The sequence below is a fragment of the Eutrigla gurnardus genome (genome assembly GCF_963514095.1).
Source record: "Eutrigla gurnardus genome assembly, chromosome: 14".
Taxonomy (NCBI): Eukaryota; Metazoa; Chordata; class Actinopteri; order Perciformes; family Triglidae; genus Eutrigla; species Eutrigla gurnardus.
In genome coordinates, this window is record NC_139937.1 from 14,143,680 (window position 1) to 14,161,403 (window position 17,724).

Genomic DNA, 17,724 nt, shown 5'->3' on the forward strand with positions numbered 1-17,724 from the left:
GAAACCCCAATTCCCTGATGTGCTTGTGCATGTGTCGTAGCTGCGGGGCGAGCGACGGTAATGGAAGCACAGCGGAGGAATGGAAAGGCAATGCAAACGCAGCTCCCTTTTTACTCTAGGTCTAATCCCTCTTAGTAGGGGAGCGATAAGCGTGTTTTGACTTAGCCCCAAATTTCCTGTTGTTTATGCTTCCTTTGCCAAACCGCGCGGATCCCAGTAGAGTCAGATAATCTTAGCGATGCCAGTTTGGCAGGGCTGCGGATATAGCACTGCCTCCTGGCCCAGGTCAAATCACAACAGCGGGGTAGAAAACAAAATGCCTCAGCGTCTGTTTGCCTTCATTTATTTGTTTTTCCTCCCCTCCCTCTTTGCATCATTGTGTAAGCGTTTGCTCACAGATAGGAATCTGTCAGAGCTGGTGGCTTTGTTGACATGCGCCTCTCATTCCTCTCTGGTGCTCATGAGCTCTTTAGCTTGCTGGAGAGATGGAGATTGGTGCAGGACGAAGCCTATTTACCCAGAGGGAGAAAAAAAAAAAAAACGTTAAACCAATGGCATCACGAGCATCCAGTTCCTCCCCGGTGTGACAGGAAAAGGCCCGTAATCTTGCTGCAATTTCCCACCAGGGCCTCTTTTCAGTTAAGAAGGGTGCGTTTCTGGCGGATTATCAGTTAGGTTGTGAAACCGCTCTTTGTGACGCCTCACACTGTTAGCTTAATGCTGGACAACAGGGAGTCAACGACACAGGACACCTTGCATCCGACGCTGTAAATTCCCACTGTTGTGTTTAGTTTTTTGTTAGTTACCCGTACCAATCCCACTCAATCTAGAGAGAGCGCCTGTTTGCTCTTGTACTTTGCTTTTTAAACTACCATTTCGGCAATTTTTCACCTTTATGGCGTGTTCTATTTTGTCTATTTTGTGTATAAATGTCCCATCCAATTAAACATTTGTGTCTTATTGCTGTTGCGTCTCAACCAGGTCTCTTTTGACGTTTCCAATCGCACAATAATGATGCTCTGAGTTTGGATTAGTCATCATTACTTAACTTATCCCCCTTGGTGGGTCGCTCCGTTAACAGCGATGAGAAGCAGGAGAAGGAACAGAAATGGCATCCTGTGCAGCGATTTTTCCACATTCTCATCATGCAGTTGTCACGCTGTGGTGTGAAGGCGACTGGTGCCCCCCCCCCAAACCCCCACCCCACCCCGCCCAAACCCCACCCCACCCCGCGGCCCACACAGGCTCCGTGACCAGGACGTTGGTACCAGAGTGCAGAGCCCAGGGCAGTGGGGAAATGTTGGCACCATGCAGCCAGTGAAGAAGAAAACGCTGACCCTACAGTACACATGCTACAGCAAGAACAAATAAAAGCAGCGTTATTGGACAAAAACGCAGCAGTGGAGAGTGGAAGGTGTGTTTGGGGAAATGCTGTGATAAGACGAGTCACTTTATACTGTTGACTTGTTATGAAGCAGATAATGCTTATTTAGCATAGTGTCTTCTTGACAGTGTAAAAAGCCTCCTCATTGTAGACGTGTAGATTTATGCACAAATAGAGGACATTTTTTTTTGTCTCTTATATTAATGTTCTTATAAAGTCATATTTTTCTCTCTTTAGCAACATTTCAGGCAGGTTTACATTGCTTCCTGATCTCATAACAGTTCAGATTTTTGAAATCCAAAGAAGTAATATTGAGCAACAGTAAGGCAGCATGATGAAGAATACTGAATGAACACTTTTTTTTCTTCTTTTTTTTACTCTATCGGGAGCCTGTTTTGAATCAAGTCTTGTAATTGTTTGGACTTAGAGTGGTCCATGCACATGTCTCTGTTGATAAACGCTATACATCCATTATTGTTAAGGTTTGTGGATCAGGGTTGCCCCGAGCAACGCCGGTTTGAGTCTACCGGACATGCACTTACGGCAAATAAGCGACTGTAGCCTGCATTGTCTCATTTGCTGACTGGCTGACTCTAGATTGCACTGCATTGTTGGCTTTAAAGTCCTGCCTGTGAAGAAGGGCTCCATAAATATGTTGGTATTTGGTTGAACTCTGTCATGCTATAAAACGGCATGAATGAACTGCACACATGAACGTACTTTACACACACATACACACACACACACACACACACACACACACACTGTTTTGATGCTGTGTGGCCTTGGAGCTCAGTGAAACAGCTAGAAGAGGGGCTTCTGCTCTATGATGAGACAGTAATTAGTAGCAACTCCTAAGGGAGTGGAGATAGACTTCACACAGCGCGACACTCTCTCTCAGTGTCTCTCAGTCTCTGTCCATCTCTCTCTCTCGTCCTCCGCAGCCATTCATGGCCGTTCGCTCGTTCTCCAACCTCATTATGTGCCATCCAAACAAACAGGCAGCCTCTTCAAGTCATTAGTACAGTTGGGCATATTCAGCTAACTTTGTCCACCTTCCTGCATTCTAGTTGATTTCTTTTCCCCTGTTATTTTTCTGCATGCAGGAAATAACTTTATTAATGTAAAGGAAAACACAAGTTTCAGGCATCAGGTGACAATTCAAATGTGCAAATGTAATGCATTAAGGCTCTCAAGCAGTCTGTGGTGCTTTTAAATATTTATCCTCCCCTCCCGTAGATCGGATTCAGAATGAAGGATGAAGTCATTTAATGAGACACCCTTATGTTATATAGTCTGAATTTAATGAGAATAAAGTCATAATATTTTGAAAGTGGAAGTTTTAACATAACGCTGAATTTAATGAGAATAAAGATGTATATTCTGAGAAAACAACTATAATTTGTTTACCTAGTCGAGCAATGGCTTCTTCTTGAGTACGACAACACCAATTGGACAAACCACACACAGAACTGCTAGTAATCATAATGGCAATTTGTGAAGCATATTTATGATTAGATTTGGGAATCAATATATGTTATAATTACAGCCTTGCTTTGTGAAAACATTTCCTACACGCAGTTCTGTAAACAGAAGATAAAAGGTAAGGTAGAAAGATCAATAGAAAATGGAAAACATGGAATGCAGTCCAAAGAGGATGTTTATTTATTTAGTTTTGGTGATATATTTGTAGAAAACTGGTCAGTGAGTGTTTCTTTTGGAGTAAATAGACTTTGGGGAACACTTCTGTGAAGCAGAACACAATTTCTTCTGGTGTTTATTCACAGCGCAGCCTGCTCTGTTTGCCTCCTCATCCTCACCGTTTGGGTTCATTCCATGTTGAAAGAAAAGCACACACATGGTGACGGACAGCATTTCCATGGAGATTATGTGTTTTCATTAGCCAGTTAGACACTATGTCATGTGTGCTGCTTCGGTCCATCAGGGGTTGGGCACTTGGGGTGAAATGGCCAGAAAGATTCTGTTCGCTTCAGCAGTTTTTGCTGGAATGATTGAAAGTGTGTGTGCGAGGAAGCGGAGGGCTGGGAATCTTGTATTGCTGTTTCAGGATTTATTCAGACTACAGATAGATAGTGTTTCAGGAGCCAGTTTCCCACTTTTCCCCTCTCAAGTTTTTACTGGAGTGCTCAAGTATGATGTTGTTTGTTCTGGGTTTTTTTGCTCTCTGTTATACTGCGTTCGTGTGTCAGTGTATGTGTGTATTCTTTCTGTGGATGGACATGTTGCTGAGTGTGACCTGTGCAGATTAGCCCAGTAAACTCATTTATAAACTGCAAACCTAAACCCAGGATGTCGTCATACGTTTAATACGCTTTGAGGAGTTATCGGAGGCAGATTTGATTTGACCTGGCTCAGCCGGCCTGTACTTCTTTTTTTTTTTAATACACTTCACATACGCGGTCTACTTCTTACGACGGCGTATTAGGGGCACTGTCGGGGAAAGAGAAAAAACGGGGGCAATATTCTGAGATTAAAAGTCTTGAATCTGCTAGTTTTAAAGTGACAAATTTGCGAGTTTTAAAGTGGCAAATCTGCGACTTTAAAAGTCTTGAATCTGCTAGGTTTAAAGTGACAAATTTGCGAGTTTTAAAGTGGCAAATTTGCGACTTTAAAAGTCGCAAATCTGCTAGTTTTAAAGTGACAAATTTGCTAGTTAATGACCAAATTGTCATCTTATTTGTGTTTGTTGATCGGTTGGTTTGGCTAAGCTAGCGGTCATTGAGGAAGTAATCACGTAGCTTGACCTGGATGTTTGTCGTTGCTATGACAACAAGTGAAAGCTACCGCTAGCTTAGGCAAACCACCTGATCAACAAACACACATAAGATGACAATTTCGCCCATATAAAATTAACCAACAATAACGATCAGCCATCACCCTAACCCTTAGTAAAGCATTGTCGCAAGTTGGGATGAATTAATTAGAAAGATATAAGCGACATTCATGTGAAGTTAGCTAGCATAAATGCCGGTTGCCGGCATCGTAATAAATTAGCAAATTACGACTTTAAAACTCAGAATATTGCCCATTTGGTTTTGTTTTTCCCGACAGTGGCCCTAATACGCCGTCGTAACTTCTACAGAGCGTGTGAGGGATAGCTCATTTAGAAATGCTGTTTTGTAAACATAACAATTTTAATTGTACCTTTTTAAGATGCTCCTACATTGGTTCTTTGGGTTGTTATTCACTGAGGTTTTGTCTCCACTAAGGTCTTAGCTCTGGACTCCTGCTGTCCTCCTCCAGCATCCCCCCTGCTTTATGCCTCTTTACTGTAGAGACGGCTCTCAGATGAGCTAGCAGAGCCGTGCTAATAAATTCACCCTAACAAGAGTGTGATTAGCCTATCGATTCTTTCTACCAACTTCCCTGCCACTGAAAATAAAAAAATGTATGAAAAAGCACTGAGTGGCCCTGCCCTCAGTATCATAACAGTAACGCGCCATTACCACATTTTCAGTCTTATTAACATGCAAACGGTGTGCTTCTGTTGTTTGCGTGTCGCCCTGCAGGCTGAAGAAGAAGTCACAGTCGGTGGATATTGCCAGTCAGGGTTTCTCCCCGACGCTGATGCCAGCCTCGCCCCTCAACAAGGCTGCGCCACCTGTTGCCAAGACAACGACCGTCCTGGCCGTGGAGGAAAACAACACTGCCAACTCCCAGCGCCGCAGCCCCCGGTGTGGCGAGCTGAAGAGAGGCTACACCATAGGTAAATGTCTTTCTGACTGTGTAGCAACTGCTGATGGAAGATCCACATGATCATAAGATTAAAAAAAAATGTTTTAAATCTTCTATTACAGTTCCATTTCTCTAAATATTAATCCCATAAAATCATCTATGAACTATTTTTTGATCAGTTTCTGCTGAGCTTCTGGGGAAAAGCTTGTTATTAATCTGTGTATGTGGGAATATTTGAAGTATACTGTTGACATGAATTCTTACTCAAACTTCCCCCATGTCACGTCCACGTCTGGCTCTCCATCTTCTAATTCATTTCCTGTCTATAATTTTCTAATTATGGGCCTGTGTTGAATCCTAGTTTTGGGTTTTGGGGGCGAGGGTCTGCTGCCGGGTCCGTTTCTCTGTCGGAGTCCCGGTTGTTACTGTGAGAGTAAGTACACTTCAGGGAGCCGGACTTTCCTCAGGTGATGAAATGAGTTTGAGCTAAACTAATTCCAAACTCATGAATGCAATGCGTCTCCGTCCGCTTCCTGGATGTGACTCGGTTAGCGAGCTGCTCGGGTCACGGTTAGCAAGAGGGGGGGAGCGTGTAAGGGGAGAAAGTACGCTGGCGGGACTCTGCTGAACCACTGGAGGTAATCTACAAGATCTTTATGTTGACTGATTCCTTTTATATCTGAGACGACGTCTTTGTTGCTGTGACTTCTCTATGTAGTGCTTTGTCCCTATAGTAACCACAAACACACTGCTGCTGCAGGACTTAATATCCGTGTACTAGATTGTTTCATTTTTGTTAGAACTGCAAATACAAACACTTTTTTTCCTGAACTTTATAAAGGTAGAAGCAGTTTTGTGTCAGCCGCCGTTCGCTCGTAGCGAAATCCACACACAAAGCGATACGAACCCACCGGCGATTTCTTAAAGACTAATTTGTGCGTGATGACTTTTATGGAAAATTATGTCTAATTTTGCACAAGATGTTTTGAATTTCATGCAATTTTGGATGAATTTTACATTGTGTCTGGAAAAGTGACACTTCACCTTATCCTGTCAGTGATATGTTGGAATTGTTAGTGTGAATGTACATATACAGTATGTGACTTATATCATATACCGAAAGACATTAATAAACAAATGGAAAATCAGAATTAACAATAGTTTTACATACTGGCTTAATGGTAAAAGGGAAAACTTGGCAAATATAAACCTAGGTCTCTCTCTCTTTTGTTAGGCTCCATGGTGAGAGGTTAATGTCATGTTGCTGCAGTGGTGTCGGTTTTATGACGCTGCGTGTTTATTGATCGTTCCATCTTTGATTTTTTTTATACCCAAACGTCCCATCCAGAGAGTCAACAGCGTCAATATGTTAAAAAAAACGTGTTAATTCCACAAATGAATCATCCCGCATTAAAGCGTTAATTTTGACAGCCCTAATAAAAACCATTTAAAAGGCGGGTAATCAGTGAGAAAGAAATATGAGAGGGTGCAAAAGAAATGAATGAACAAAGCAGATAAAAGAAGGAAGGCAATAATGTCCGTCATTATGAATAATACCGTGGGCAAGAAAGTGAGTGTGGACGTTTGAATGCCTCCTTGTCTCGCTGTTATTAACACCAGGCGGAGGAGGGAACATCGACTCTCTGCTTACTAGTTAGCTCACTCCGTGACGCTGCGAGGAGACAATGTGTTGATATGATCTCTATGTTCGTGGCGGTGCAGTATCTGAGTGCGTCGGCGTATTTTGTTTACTGAGCCTGTCAAGATGAAACATCGGAGACTTTCTAGTTTCACGTTCAGAGAGTTATATCAAATCGTTTTTAATACGATATAGCGCCATCACTCATGAAGACATTATCGATTATTAGCATTATTATTTGAGACTGCAACTGGTGTTCCATTAATAATGATGGACAGGTACCAAATGATCTTGCATAATTCTACTGATTGCTCACACAGATTGCTTGCTTGATGGTTCCCAGTCAGTGGATGGATTTAATGGTAGATTAACTTGCCAAAATTGCATATCTTTCTATGGGAAAGAAAATCCAGTTTGTTTTTACTTTCACGCCGCCGTGAGCGAGTCCCATTGGAACCGGACCATGGCCTACGTTTTTGGGCTCAACGTGGTATGTATTAAATAGGAGAGAAATAAATGCTGAGTGATAGTTGTAAGATAAAGCATTCATGCTGATCCATCAGCTGATTTTCAATTTGACGCTCTTGTATCTCTCTAAAAAGCGTTCTTGGTAAATTTGAATTCCACGGCAGGTCGTTGAGTGTACAGCCTATGATAAGTTATGTAAATCAGTGTGGCAGCTTAAAACTCTGCTGCAGCGTCTGACTTCACAGGGGCATCGTGTCGCATGGGGTCACAGGTCACCGTTCGCATCACGGAGGAGGAAGAGAGTGTGGCGACGGCTTGTCGTTCTACTCGTGTGTCCGCTGGTGTCGCGCTCCGATGAGCCTTTCTACAGAGTCATCATGAATCGACGCCGCTCCTCGGGCCAGGCATCGACAGGAGAACGGATTGATCTGCGGCCGCCCGCATCAGTTCAGCGCACGATAATCAATAAAGGAAATTGCGGGATAAAAGCTTGGCAGCGGCGGTGGAAGGGTTGGGGGGGGGCGCGACTGTTGACATTTCAGCCCCCTCTTATCATCCATTACTCGAACACAGCGACAGTGGGCTCCTTTTTTTAAAAGCTCGGGGTCGGAAGTCACAGTCGCTCGGCCGTTAAATGAAACGTGACTGTGACTCATTGTGCTTTTTTACGGCTTTTAACTACAAAGTAACAAATTGTACAAGCCTCTCAAGCATGAGTCGTAGCTGTTAATCATTTGCCCTGGCTAGCGGTGGCCTAGATAAACCACAGTCAGATCAAGGGCCGAGTTCTCCCCATATGACTGTAGAAACGCATCTGTCAGTCGTTTATGCCGCCGTGTCACATAATGAGACGTTGATTAGTGACTGGCCTGTCTCTCTAGTTCCTATCTCGATGGAATCCAGTAGACGGAGCCCTGTGGCTTTTTATATATAGTCAAACCCAGGCCAGGCTGCTTCTACAGAGCTGATCATGCTAATTTATTCTAATAAGATAGTAATAATGTGGCAGGCAGCTCGCTATGCTGTCTGCCAGACTTCAGACAGACCCGTCATTACAGGCACACAGCGACATTTTAATAACCCCGACCAATGAGCCCCCTACCAGGAAGACGCCAGCCCACCTCGGAGGAGAGGCGGTCGGTGACGAGCGGACGCCGTGCTTGCACTAAATGTCACATTTTCACATCATCATCGTGGCGTCCTTTAACTGGAAATGGAGAGGAGCGGCATCTAAAGCGAGTATCTGTCAATCAAAGCGAACGGAGAAAGGAAGCGAAGAAAGAGAGTCGGGGCGGAGGAAGAAAGATGGCCGATGTCTGATGAAGTCGTTTAAGAAGGTGTGACCAGCTCTCCTCACACTCCCAGCCTCGAGGCCTTTGCGTCGCTCTGGAGCTCTGTGAGCTCTACTCGCTAATAAAAAGGCCATCCAGGAGATGAACGGAAAGTCTCCACCGCTGTGGACTCATCAAGTATAACTTATTGCGTTCCCGCCTACGGGTGTGTTTGGAAACCGATTCATCACATCATGTTCTTATTGGATACGTGCTGTGCTGTCTTTGTTTTCCTCGGATGACTCACGCGCTCTCCGCTTATATACACGTGGTTGTTGTTCGGCGTTTGTGCACGCTGCTAGTTTGGGACTGTTAGGTGAGCCACAGTCCCTCCTGCACACGTCTTTCTATGGTGCAGAGGGAGAGCCCTCACAGCATGCTGCTGCAGATAATGGCTTCGAAGAGGAGAGCTGCTGCATGTCTCGCCTCCTTCCACCAGCCCCCCCATCCTTTTCTTCCCCCTGCTCATTCTTCCATTTTGTCCTCTGATCCCTCCTCTGCTCTCTTCTTTCTGCCGTGTGTCTCGCTCTCTCCATCTTCACACTCTCCACCCTGTTATCCTCTAATGTATTTCACGTGTGTGTGACCGGAGGGGGATACAGGCAGAAGGGTTATCTGTCTCAAGGACGGACGGACAACACCAACAGATTGCAACAAGCTGTGGCAGCAACCTTGACTGCGGTCTTGAAGAGGCATGAACTCCACTCTTGCCACTTTCTATGAACGGCCTAATCGGGCAGTGACCGAGTATATTTAATGGTCAAAGAAGTGGCTGTAAAATGGTGAATAAACACATTGCATTTCCTATAAATTCGTCACATTAAAAGTCCCCGTTTGTTTTCACGGTTGACTCTTCCTCCCTGCAGTATTAGTAGACTTGTTTTATTGAAGAATAGCTGCTAACAAAGCTCTGCTAATTCAGGGATTTTCCTATAAATTCTTGGTATTTAAAAGATTTTATTTTGAAGCAGCAGAACGAAATGTTGGCTTTTCATCAGCAGTAACTAACAGGACTCAGACAGCAGGTCTCAGCTGTGCTCCGGCATCTTCTCTTCCCGTTGCTCTCGTCGGGGGAGGAACTCCTGTGTGAGGAGGAAGATGATGGAGGCCTGCGTTTGATAAACCGGCCAGATTGTGTCCACATGCTGTCCACACCTCACTGCGACGCAAACTCGGTGTGAGCCAGGCCACCTCGGCATGTGGTCAGATGACAAATGTAACCACGGCATTTGTTCTACACTCAAAATACAGCAAAAGTCCAATTTATATAAATACAAACCAAGGATGACCAGACTTTTTGCGTTTAAATCAGGCGGCAACCTCCAGTTCTGAAAAATGAAACCCGACCTGAAGTGCCTTAAACTTGCATTCTCTCTGCTAGCCCTCAGGGGGCGACGCCACCGTTGCAAAAAGAAGTCCAATTTTGTGTCTTCTATGAGAAGATGACCCTACTTCTCACTTGATTTATAATCTCGGTAAACATTGTAAACATGAGTTTATGGTCTCAATCTCTAGTTTTAAGTATTCTTCAATCCAGCATGATGTTCATTTAGTTAATGATGGTCCAGTTAGAGTCAAATAGACCATAAAGCAGGGGATGCTTTAGTGCACGTGTGTGTGGTATTATTCACTCGCTCAGTGAGTATGCGTGGCTGGCAGAAAACGCAGGCCTGACTCTGCTAACGCAGCATTGTATCTACAGCACCTGACAGAGGAAAATGCTAATAAACAAGACAGAACAACACGTGTTGGCGTACCCTAACGCCCCGAGAGCAAGCGGACCTTGCCACCGCCGCAGTGTGAGTGATTATTCCCCCGTTAGTTATTCATTGGATTTCCACTGCAGGGTCAAAGAGGGGAGGAACCGGTGCTGGGGGGGGGGGGGACCGCTAACTCGCCGCAGGCTGCTTGATATGCACTTTCATGAAAGGGAATGAAATTAGCAGCTGTCAGGTTTGATGTTAAGTCGTTAATGTTAAGTGCTTCTTTACTTGTGATACTTGTGTTTTGTGTTTGCGAGCGGACCGATAGTTGGAATGGAGCTGCATTTACATAGAGCCTTTCTAGCTAACTAGCTACTCAAGGCTCTTTACACTACATTCAGTCACACACACATTCATGATGCACTGTAGGCGGTGGGAGCCGGGATTCGAACCGCCAAACTTCCGAAGGACGACTCCCTCTACCTTTGAGCCACAGCCGCCCAAGTTGCACCGTTCGTCCTTGAAAACAGCATTTCCCAGTATTCAGCAGCAGCTGGATCCTGGCAGCATAATGGGGAGCTAATCATGATGGCAGTTGACAGTTATAGCCAGCGCTGCGGGCGCTACATCGGCGTCACTCTCTTTTTTTTTTTCCTGTTTGATGTAATTGTCTCAGGTGGCACATTTCTTGTGTTTACAGATCCACATCGTAGCCAGTGGTGGCAATTACACAGCAGCCACTGAGAGCCATCTTTCTGGGTTGTTGTTTTTTGTTGTTGTTTTTTTTATCTATGGGAGTACAACAACGCCCATGTCTGTGGCAGTGTTGAAAACGGCGTGTTTGACCTTGGTGCTTCAGTATTCCTGTGGATGATTTGAATTTCTGCCGGCTAGTCAACCTTCAGTTTGATGGGCAAAAGTGTCAGATGATCCCAGTCTGATCAAGGCTTGAACACCATGTGACTGTCACTGTTAGTACAGTATAGGTGCCATTTCATGGTGAGTGGACTGTGATCACCTTGAGTGCTGAAGTCCATGAATAATTTGACAGGAGAAGGCTTTTTTTTTTTTTAAGGAATTCAAAAAATCGTGACTCCGGTGCAGCTCTATGTGACAAAACAGAAAGACTTTCTGTTTTTTGTAAAAAATGTTTTCAAAATAAAAGCATCTTTCTTTGGACATAATCCCTTATCATGCGACCAACATTATGAAGATCTTCCAGTGTATGCTACTTAAAATGTTCATATTGTTTCTCCCCCCTCTCGACTTTGCTCTCTGCCTTTGAATGTGGCTGCCAATAAAATATCACTTTTTCTTTCTAACATAGACTGCACAAAGTAAGAACTTTAGAAGTGCTTTATGTGATCTAGAAAACAAGCTCTTGTACACATTGTTTCAGAGGAAACTTCCCAAAGCCTTTATCCTTTTGGACACATGCTTTGCATTTAAAACAGACCAATGGAAACATCCAATTTACTCACTGCAGTGCTGCTGTTGCGGACCACATGGGATGCAGACTGTGAGGGGAAAAAGAAGGCCGCTCTTATTTATTGAGATCCACCGTGTTGTACACCAGTATCAAATCTTTACATGCTCCTCCCAAGGAGGAGGGGCGGATTCGGGTGAGAGAGAGAGAGAAGAGAGTAAAAGTGAGAGAAGGGGGAGAGTAAGAGCTATTCGTCACGGACTGACAGCAGCACCCACAGCCATGCCACAGTGCCTTTGCCAGCAGAGCTGCTTGTGTGCGCTGAGATAAGCCCGAGTCTTCTTTCCTTGGCGGTACAGGCTGGTCACGTAGCCCCAGCAGGCAGCTTAGCCCCAACACAAATCCAATGGAGGGCCTTTCCCTCACCCGTTTTGACTTCCCACACTGTCGTCTCCTCCCTCTGTTGTTGTTCCGTCTCTGTCTCTGGTTTTTCCCCATCCTCTGTGTCTCTCAATTGCGGTTTGACACGGCATGTTTATTTGAAAGATCAGTTCTTAATCTTCCTAGCAACCGCTGTGTGAACAGCGACAGGAAATAAAAATGGTGGTCGGCCAATTAGATGTTGCACCGTTTGCAGTCATCAACATTCCATCCTACTGAAATGGATTATAATGAAAAATGCAAAGCCCCATCATATCCATCATCTACCATTGTTCTTCAGTGACATTTCACTGGCAGTATAGTAGCATGCTTCACAGGTGTGCCTCCACAGAAGGTGTCAGCTTACTTACAAACTCAAAACTTTAAATATTCAAATTGGGTGACGCTGAGCGTGCAATGTGCAAACACATAGAACAATGGGGGGGAAAAACACACTGCATTACACAACATGCATTGAGGGGAAGATATTCCTCTTAGTCTATATTTTCTATATTCATGCTTTTTTTATTTTACACCAATTTAAAAAAATCGTAGCAGCATGTGTGTCCAATTTACTGCTTGTCTTAAAATGTGAGTTCTTAGCAGGTAAAACAGTATTCACAAAAATACAAACACACACACTCAGTATTCTCTGCACGCACACACACACACACACACACACACACACACACACACACACACACACACACACACACACACACGGGGGTTAAGGCAGATTGGGTAATATTGAAGAACCTCCACAGTTAATCCTGTGAAAGTGGTTCTGCCCACAGGGTACCGCCGTCTACGCTGCACGTTGATAAGAAAAGCCCCGACAACAAGGTGCCTCCAAGGCTGCATTCACACTAAACAGCACCAGAGGCAGCCGGATCACACTGCTCTTGCAAAACCTTAATTGGGATATCTCAGACGTCTGGACCTTCCTCCGTCGTTAAACAAAAAGAGACTGTAGTATGAATCGAGTTCAACATACCCAGGGTATCTTTCTGTTCTCTGGCTTCAGTAACCCTAACAAATGCAATCGTGATAAGCGGTCACACGACCGCTGGTTATCAACTTGGTAAATCAACCCAGGGTTTCCCAATCCAGCTATGAGCGTGTGCACATACCAATCGCAAACATGGATCAGTCTACGGGCGAGGAGCAAACCATAATCTTACAGAAACACCAAGAAGTAAAACATATATTACAGGCAAAAAGCCAAATGCAGGAAGGACAGCTGGCAAAAAATCGGCGACTGTGTAATTGCGTAAGTTAATAGTCTTATAATATCACTGCCCCATCATAAGGGCATGAGAAGATCTGACTATAATTACAATTTGTGTATAACATTGATTTGATGAGTTGTGGGTGATAGCTCAGTGGTAGAATTGGCGCCCCATATACGAGGCTAAAATCTCTACTGCAGCGACCCGGATTCGAATCCGCCCAGCGGCCTTTTCACGCTGTCCTCTCCCAAAAAAGGCAAAAAAAATAACAGAAATATACGCGTTGCTTAAATGTATTCTTATGGCGTGGTGTATGACAATCCCAGCTTCAGGAAATGGACTTGGGAGCGAATTAAAAAATAAATCTAGAAACATAATTCACAGCATACATTAAAGTACCCGTGGCAAGGTAACGCAGTGCGATGCATACAGTCTGCGGCCCTGTAAGCGCTCGACTCGGACGTGTCGCCCCGGCAACACACAGCTCGAGGAGCTGACACAGATTAGTCTGATGAGAATCTCTCATATAAAAAATTGTCAGGGAAAGACAACGGGTTTTGCCGGTCTCTTTACCGGACCCCGGTGTGCATCAGGGCCTAGTTGTAGGTGTTATATAGATGTTCTCAGCTCGCTTTGACAACACACTCTGCAGCATCCCGAGAGGGCCTCAGACAGCGTTTCCTAAAGGTTAATGGTATGCTCCGGTCATCCCCAGGTAGCAGCGGAGTGGCTTTGACACTAACGTGGTTACAGGTGGAGAATGTCACCTCTGTTTTGCCAGGTTTTGACTTTTAACTCTGCACTTATTATTCTCTGAGCTTCCTGCACGTTGAATTAGTCACCGCTTTGTGCTGCTGTCCAGAACTTTCCTCTTTCTTTTTGGTTTTTGTTATTACGACAGGAGATAAAAGGCAATAAAAATAAAAACGGCACAACCCAAAAGCTTTTTTTCCTCTCGCTCTCTCTTTATACCTGAGATTGTTAGCCGTATTACGACGCCTGAGAGAGTCGTGCTGATTGATTTGATGCTGGCCTTGTTTCTGTTTGTGCCCCCAGAGAGAATAAGAAAGCAAACACTAGTGTGAGGCATCATCAATCTCACACTAACCAGCTTGCATTCGGAGGAAGATTCTTGACTGACTTAGGGTGAAGCCCACAAATTTCAGAACTGGAGGTTTATATTGTAACTCAATGCCTGAATAGAAGCAATCTTGAGAGAACTATAGCGAGGTAGCCTCTAGGAAATTGCAGCAGAGGTCAAGATTTTGTGTTTGCAGCATGTGGCATGCAAGCCACGTAGGCTGGTGGAACAGCTGCACTTATCCTCGGGCTGTCTCAATGTCACGAAGATCAGTATGATGTTAGCTCTGCCACGAATGTCCTTTTAGATATTTGTCTGACATTTGTCGTTTTCTAAACGTCCCCGGAGACGACGCCGGCACCGCCGTCCGTAAATCAATTCTGTGCTTTTAAGCTGCTCTTGTGTCCTTCATGTTTTCAAAAGGGGGAGAGAAAAAAACCCATTAGGTGGACTTCACCTGTTTCAAGGGTACTAAATGCAGATTTCCCTCCACAGCGCAACGTCAACACAGTGTAGATCTACATCTCTGACTCGCGGCTCAACAGAAGCAAAAGGCCACAGAGATTTGTAGCTACCGAGGCTACTTTTTTATTTTTCACTTTATACGGCAACAAAAACCTGAAAGTTTTCTTCTGTAGCCCAATAAAGCAATGTAAGGAAGGAGACCCGCTGCTGAATTTACTGCAGTGCTACTGTAAAAGGTCTGTGGGTCGGATTTATTGGCCTGCCGGTGTAATTACGTTGACTGGGAGTCTCTTGGTGGCCCTCTTCTCGTTGGGCTCAATTTATAAATGCCACAGAGCTAGTAATCCCACCGTTTCCCCACTTAGTTTGGAAAGGGCTCTAGCCATCCTCCTGGCTTGGATTGATTACGTAGAGCTCAAATGAAGAGTAAGCAGTTTTCTGCTGTCGAACGCCAGCGCCGGTCTCCCGCTATTGATTCATTTTTCAGCAGAGGGAAAATAAGATATGCCACTTCTCCAAACTGTAGATATTTGTTTGCCTTTTTTGCTCATGAATTTATGGCCGCCTATTATTCAAACGCAGCTCTATTTTTGCGGGTATCTAATGTACACGTGTTGAGCTAAAAACAGGAGAAGCCCTGTTTATGTGATGTCAGCCGGTGCAAGGCGGCGTTTCTTCTCAGAAGTGAGTAAATTAGTCAGAACCTCTAAGGAGCAGATAAACCATTACACAGCCATGGATGATATTTACATAACCGTTAATTGAATTTACAGAAGCATGAGGTGTCAGTGGAAACTGATTAGTTGCAGTCGTGTAGACTTGACATGCAGGCCGCTGCCCAAGTGTTAAAGGGTCCGTTAATGTGAATCCTTAATACTGTTCCGTCTTTAGTCGCAGACTTGTCATTGTTAGTGGAGGGGTCAAACTGCCACTAAAGGAAACCAAACACGGCTGCTTCACATTAAAAGCACCCAACTGACCAAACGAGGCGGGGCTTTTATTGTTAAAAGACCTCAGGAAATGCTAATTATTCATTTACCGAGTTTATTGCTGACCACGATCGTTCATCCGAAGTGCATCTACAAAATTGTTTTGGCATTTTGTTCACCATGGAGACAGAACAAGGAAAAATGTACCATTTTTGGAAACATGGAATTGTTGAAACGTAAGATATTTTCAGCAGAGATGAGTAAATATTTCAGCAAAAATGGCCATGAAAGTATGTTATTATTCCAAGTTTCTTCATTTGCATAATGCATACGTGACATTACTGGGAGAGCAGTGACTGCAGTGAAAGAGAGAGTGCTTTTGGGTTAAATTGTTGTAGCATCCTTTGTCCTTGTATATATTTTTTGCATTATCAGTGGGTAAGATGACAACACATGATCCCGCGTCAAACGGGCCGTGAATATGACTCATCCACACCCACCTTGACCCCGGCTTGCCTCCCTCCTCACCCCCCCTTCCGGCTCTCATTAGGATGTGGAGGACTTTGCTTAGTACATGCTCCGGGGGCCCATGTTTGCTATGCGCTGGTTTATCCAAGAGGAAGAATAGCTGGAGGACTGGATTTAGCCGGCCCCCGTGCAATGTGCCGTCTTCTCCACACGGGTCACTGCCCTGGACATCCACTGGATGGCAAGCCGCTGGAAAACTGTCACACAGACGCGCTGTAGCAGAAGCTACGTACGTCGGCTTTGAATGCCTCCTTATTTTCCTCCCCCTACGTATTACTGGAGTTACAGCCCCGTCGGAGTGCATGCATTTTTAAGGCTTTTAAAGGACAAACTTCTTATGAATACAGGCTTTTTATGCAGGCTGGACAATTCAATTTGGTTCAGTTAAAATCCAGTGGGTTATTTAGAATAAGTGTGTTGTCTTTGCTATTGCGTCGTCTAAAACCTGTATATGCCCTCCGCTCTGAAGCACTTAATAATTTGGATTTTGCTGCATTTCTGTAGAGACCCGGGACGTTATTGAGTTAGGATGATAAAGCATTAATCACACTGTTGCCGTATGGGGGATGTATGGCGGTGAGGCCTCAGAGCTCAGACGGTTTGCATGCGAAGCCTCAGGTATGATATCAGTCGTGTGGTCGGACGGTACTGCGAGCGTTGATCTGCCACGTCGACGTGATTGACTCACGTCAACACTGTCACATTCATGTACCGGCGTGCTGCGGGATGTAAACACTAAGCACCACTTAAGTCTACATGCTGCATATCTGAGGAGTGTGTTGGTCATCCATGTTTAACATTTTATTTTTTTATTTCTCAATATACATTTAATCGTCCTATGAAAACCGTTGTTTTGAGCAGTTTAGGATACTCCGTCTCTGACATTTAAAGGAATTGTTCAACATTTTTGGAAATCTGCATGTTTTCTTTCATTTTGAGAGTAAGATGAGAAATTATATAAATCCCGTTTCTCTCCATTAAGTGTGGAGCTATCATGTGGTTAGCTTAGCTTAGCGAAAGACTAGAAGCAGAGGAAAATGTATAACCCGGATACGTCAGGACATTTTGTTTTTAGAGGGATTTAAAGTATATCATGTTTTCATGTATTCTATTCTATTCTATTCTATAAAGACCTATTCTATTCTCTGCATCTGCCATATTAATGCTAGGTTAACTGCATCCTTACTCTAGCTCCATACTGAACATGGGAATCAGCCGGTACCCATCATTTACAAGTGTTTAATTAATCAGCTGTGTGGCAGACTGGGATAATTTGTTATGTTTATAACAAAATATAACAAATACATGGATAAACATCTTCTACATGTTTTAATTATTAACTATTAAAATAATAAATTGCAGTTCTTTTATTTCCATCCATCCATTAAGAACGTTATCGACACAAACTCTATATGCTGGGAAAAA

General features: G+C 44.1%; 1 protein-coding gene across 3 annotated transcripts in view; it reads left to right on the forward strand.

Moving 5' to 3' along the window:
* Positions 1–17,724, forward strand: part of oxr1a (oxidation resistance 1a) — a 114,737-nt gene that overhangs the window by 37,839 nt on the left and 59,174 nt on the right. For all 3 annotated transcript variants that reach the window (XM_084026270.1, XM_084026269.1, XM_084026267.1), the window contains exon 3: positions 4,915–5,111. In XM_084026270.1, coding sequence (XP_083882396.1) covers positions 4,915–5,111 — 197 coding nt within the window. The remainder of the gene's footprint in view (positions 1–4,914; positions 5,112–17,724) is intronic.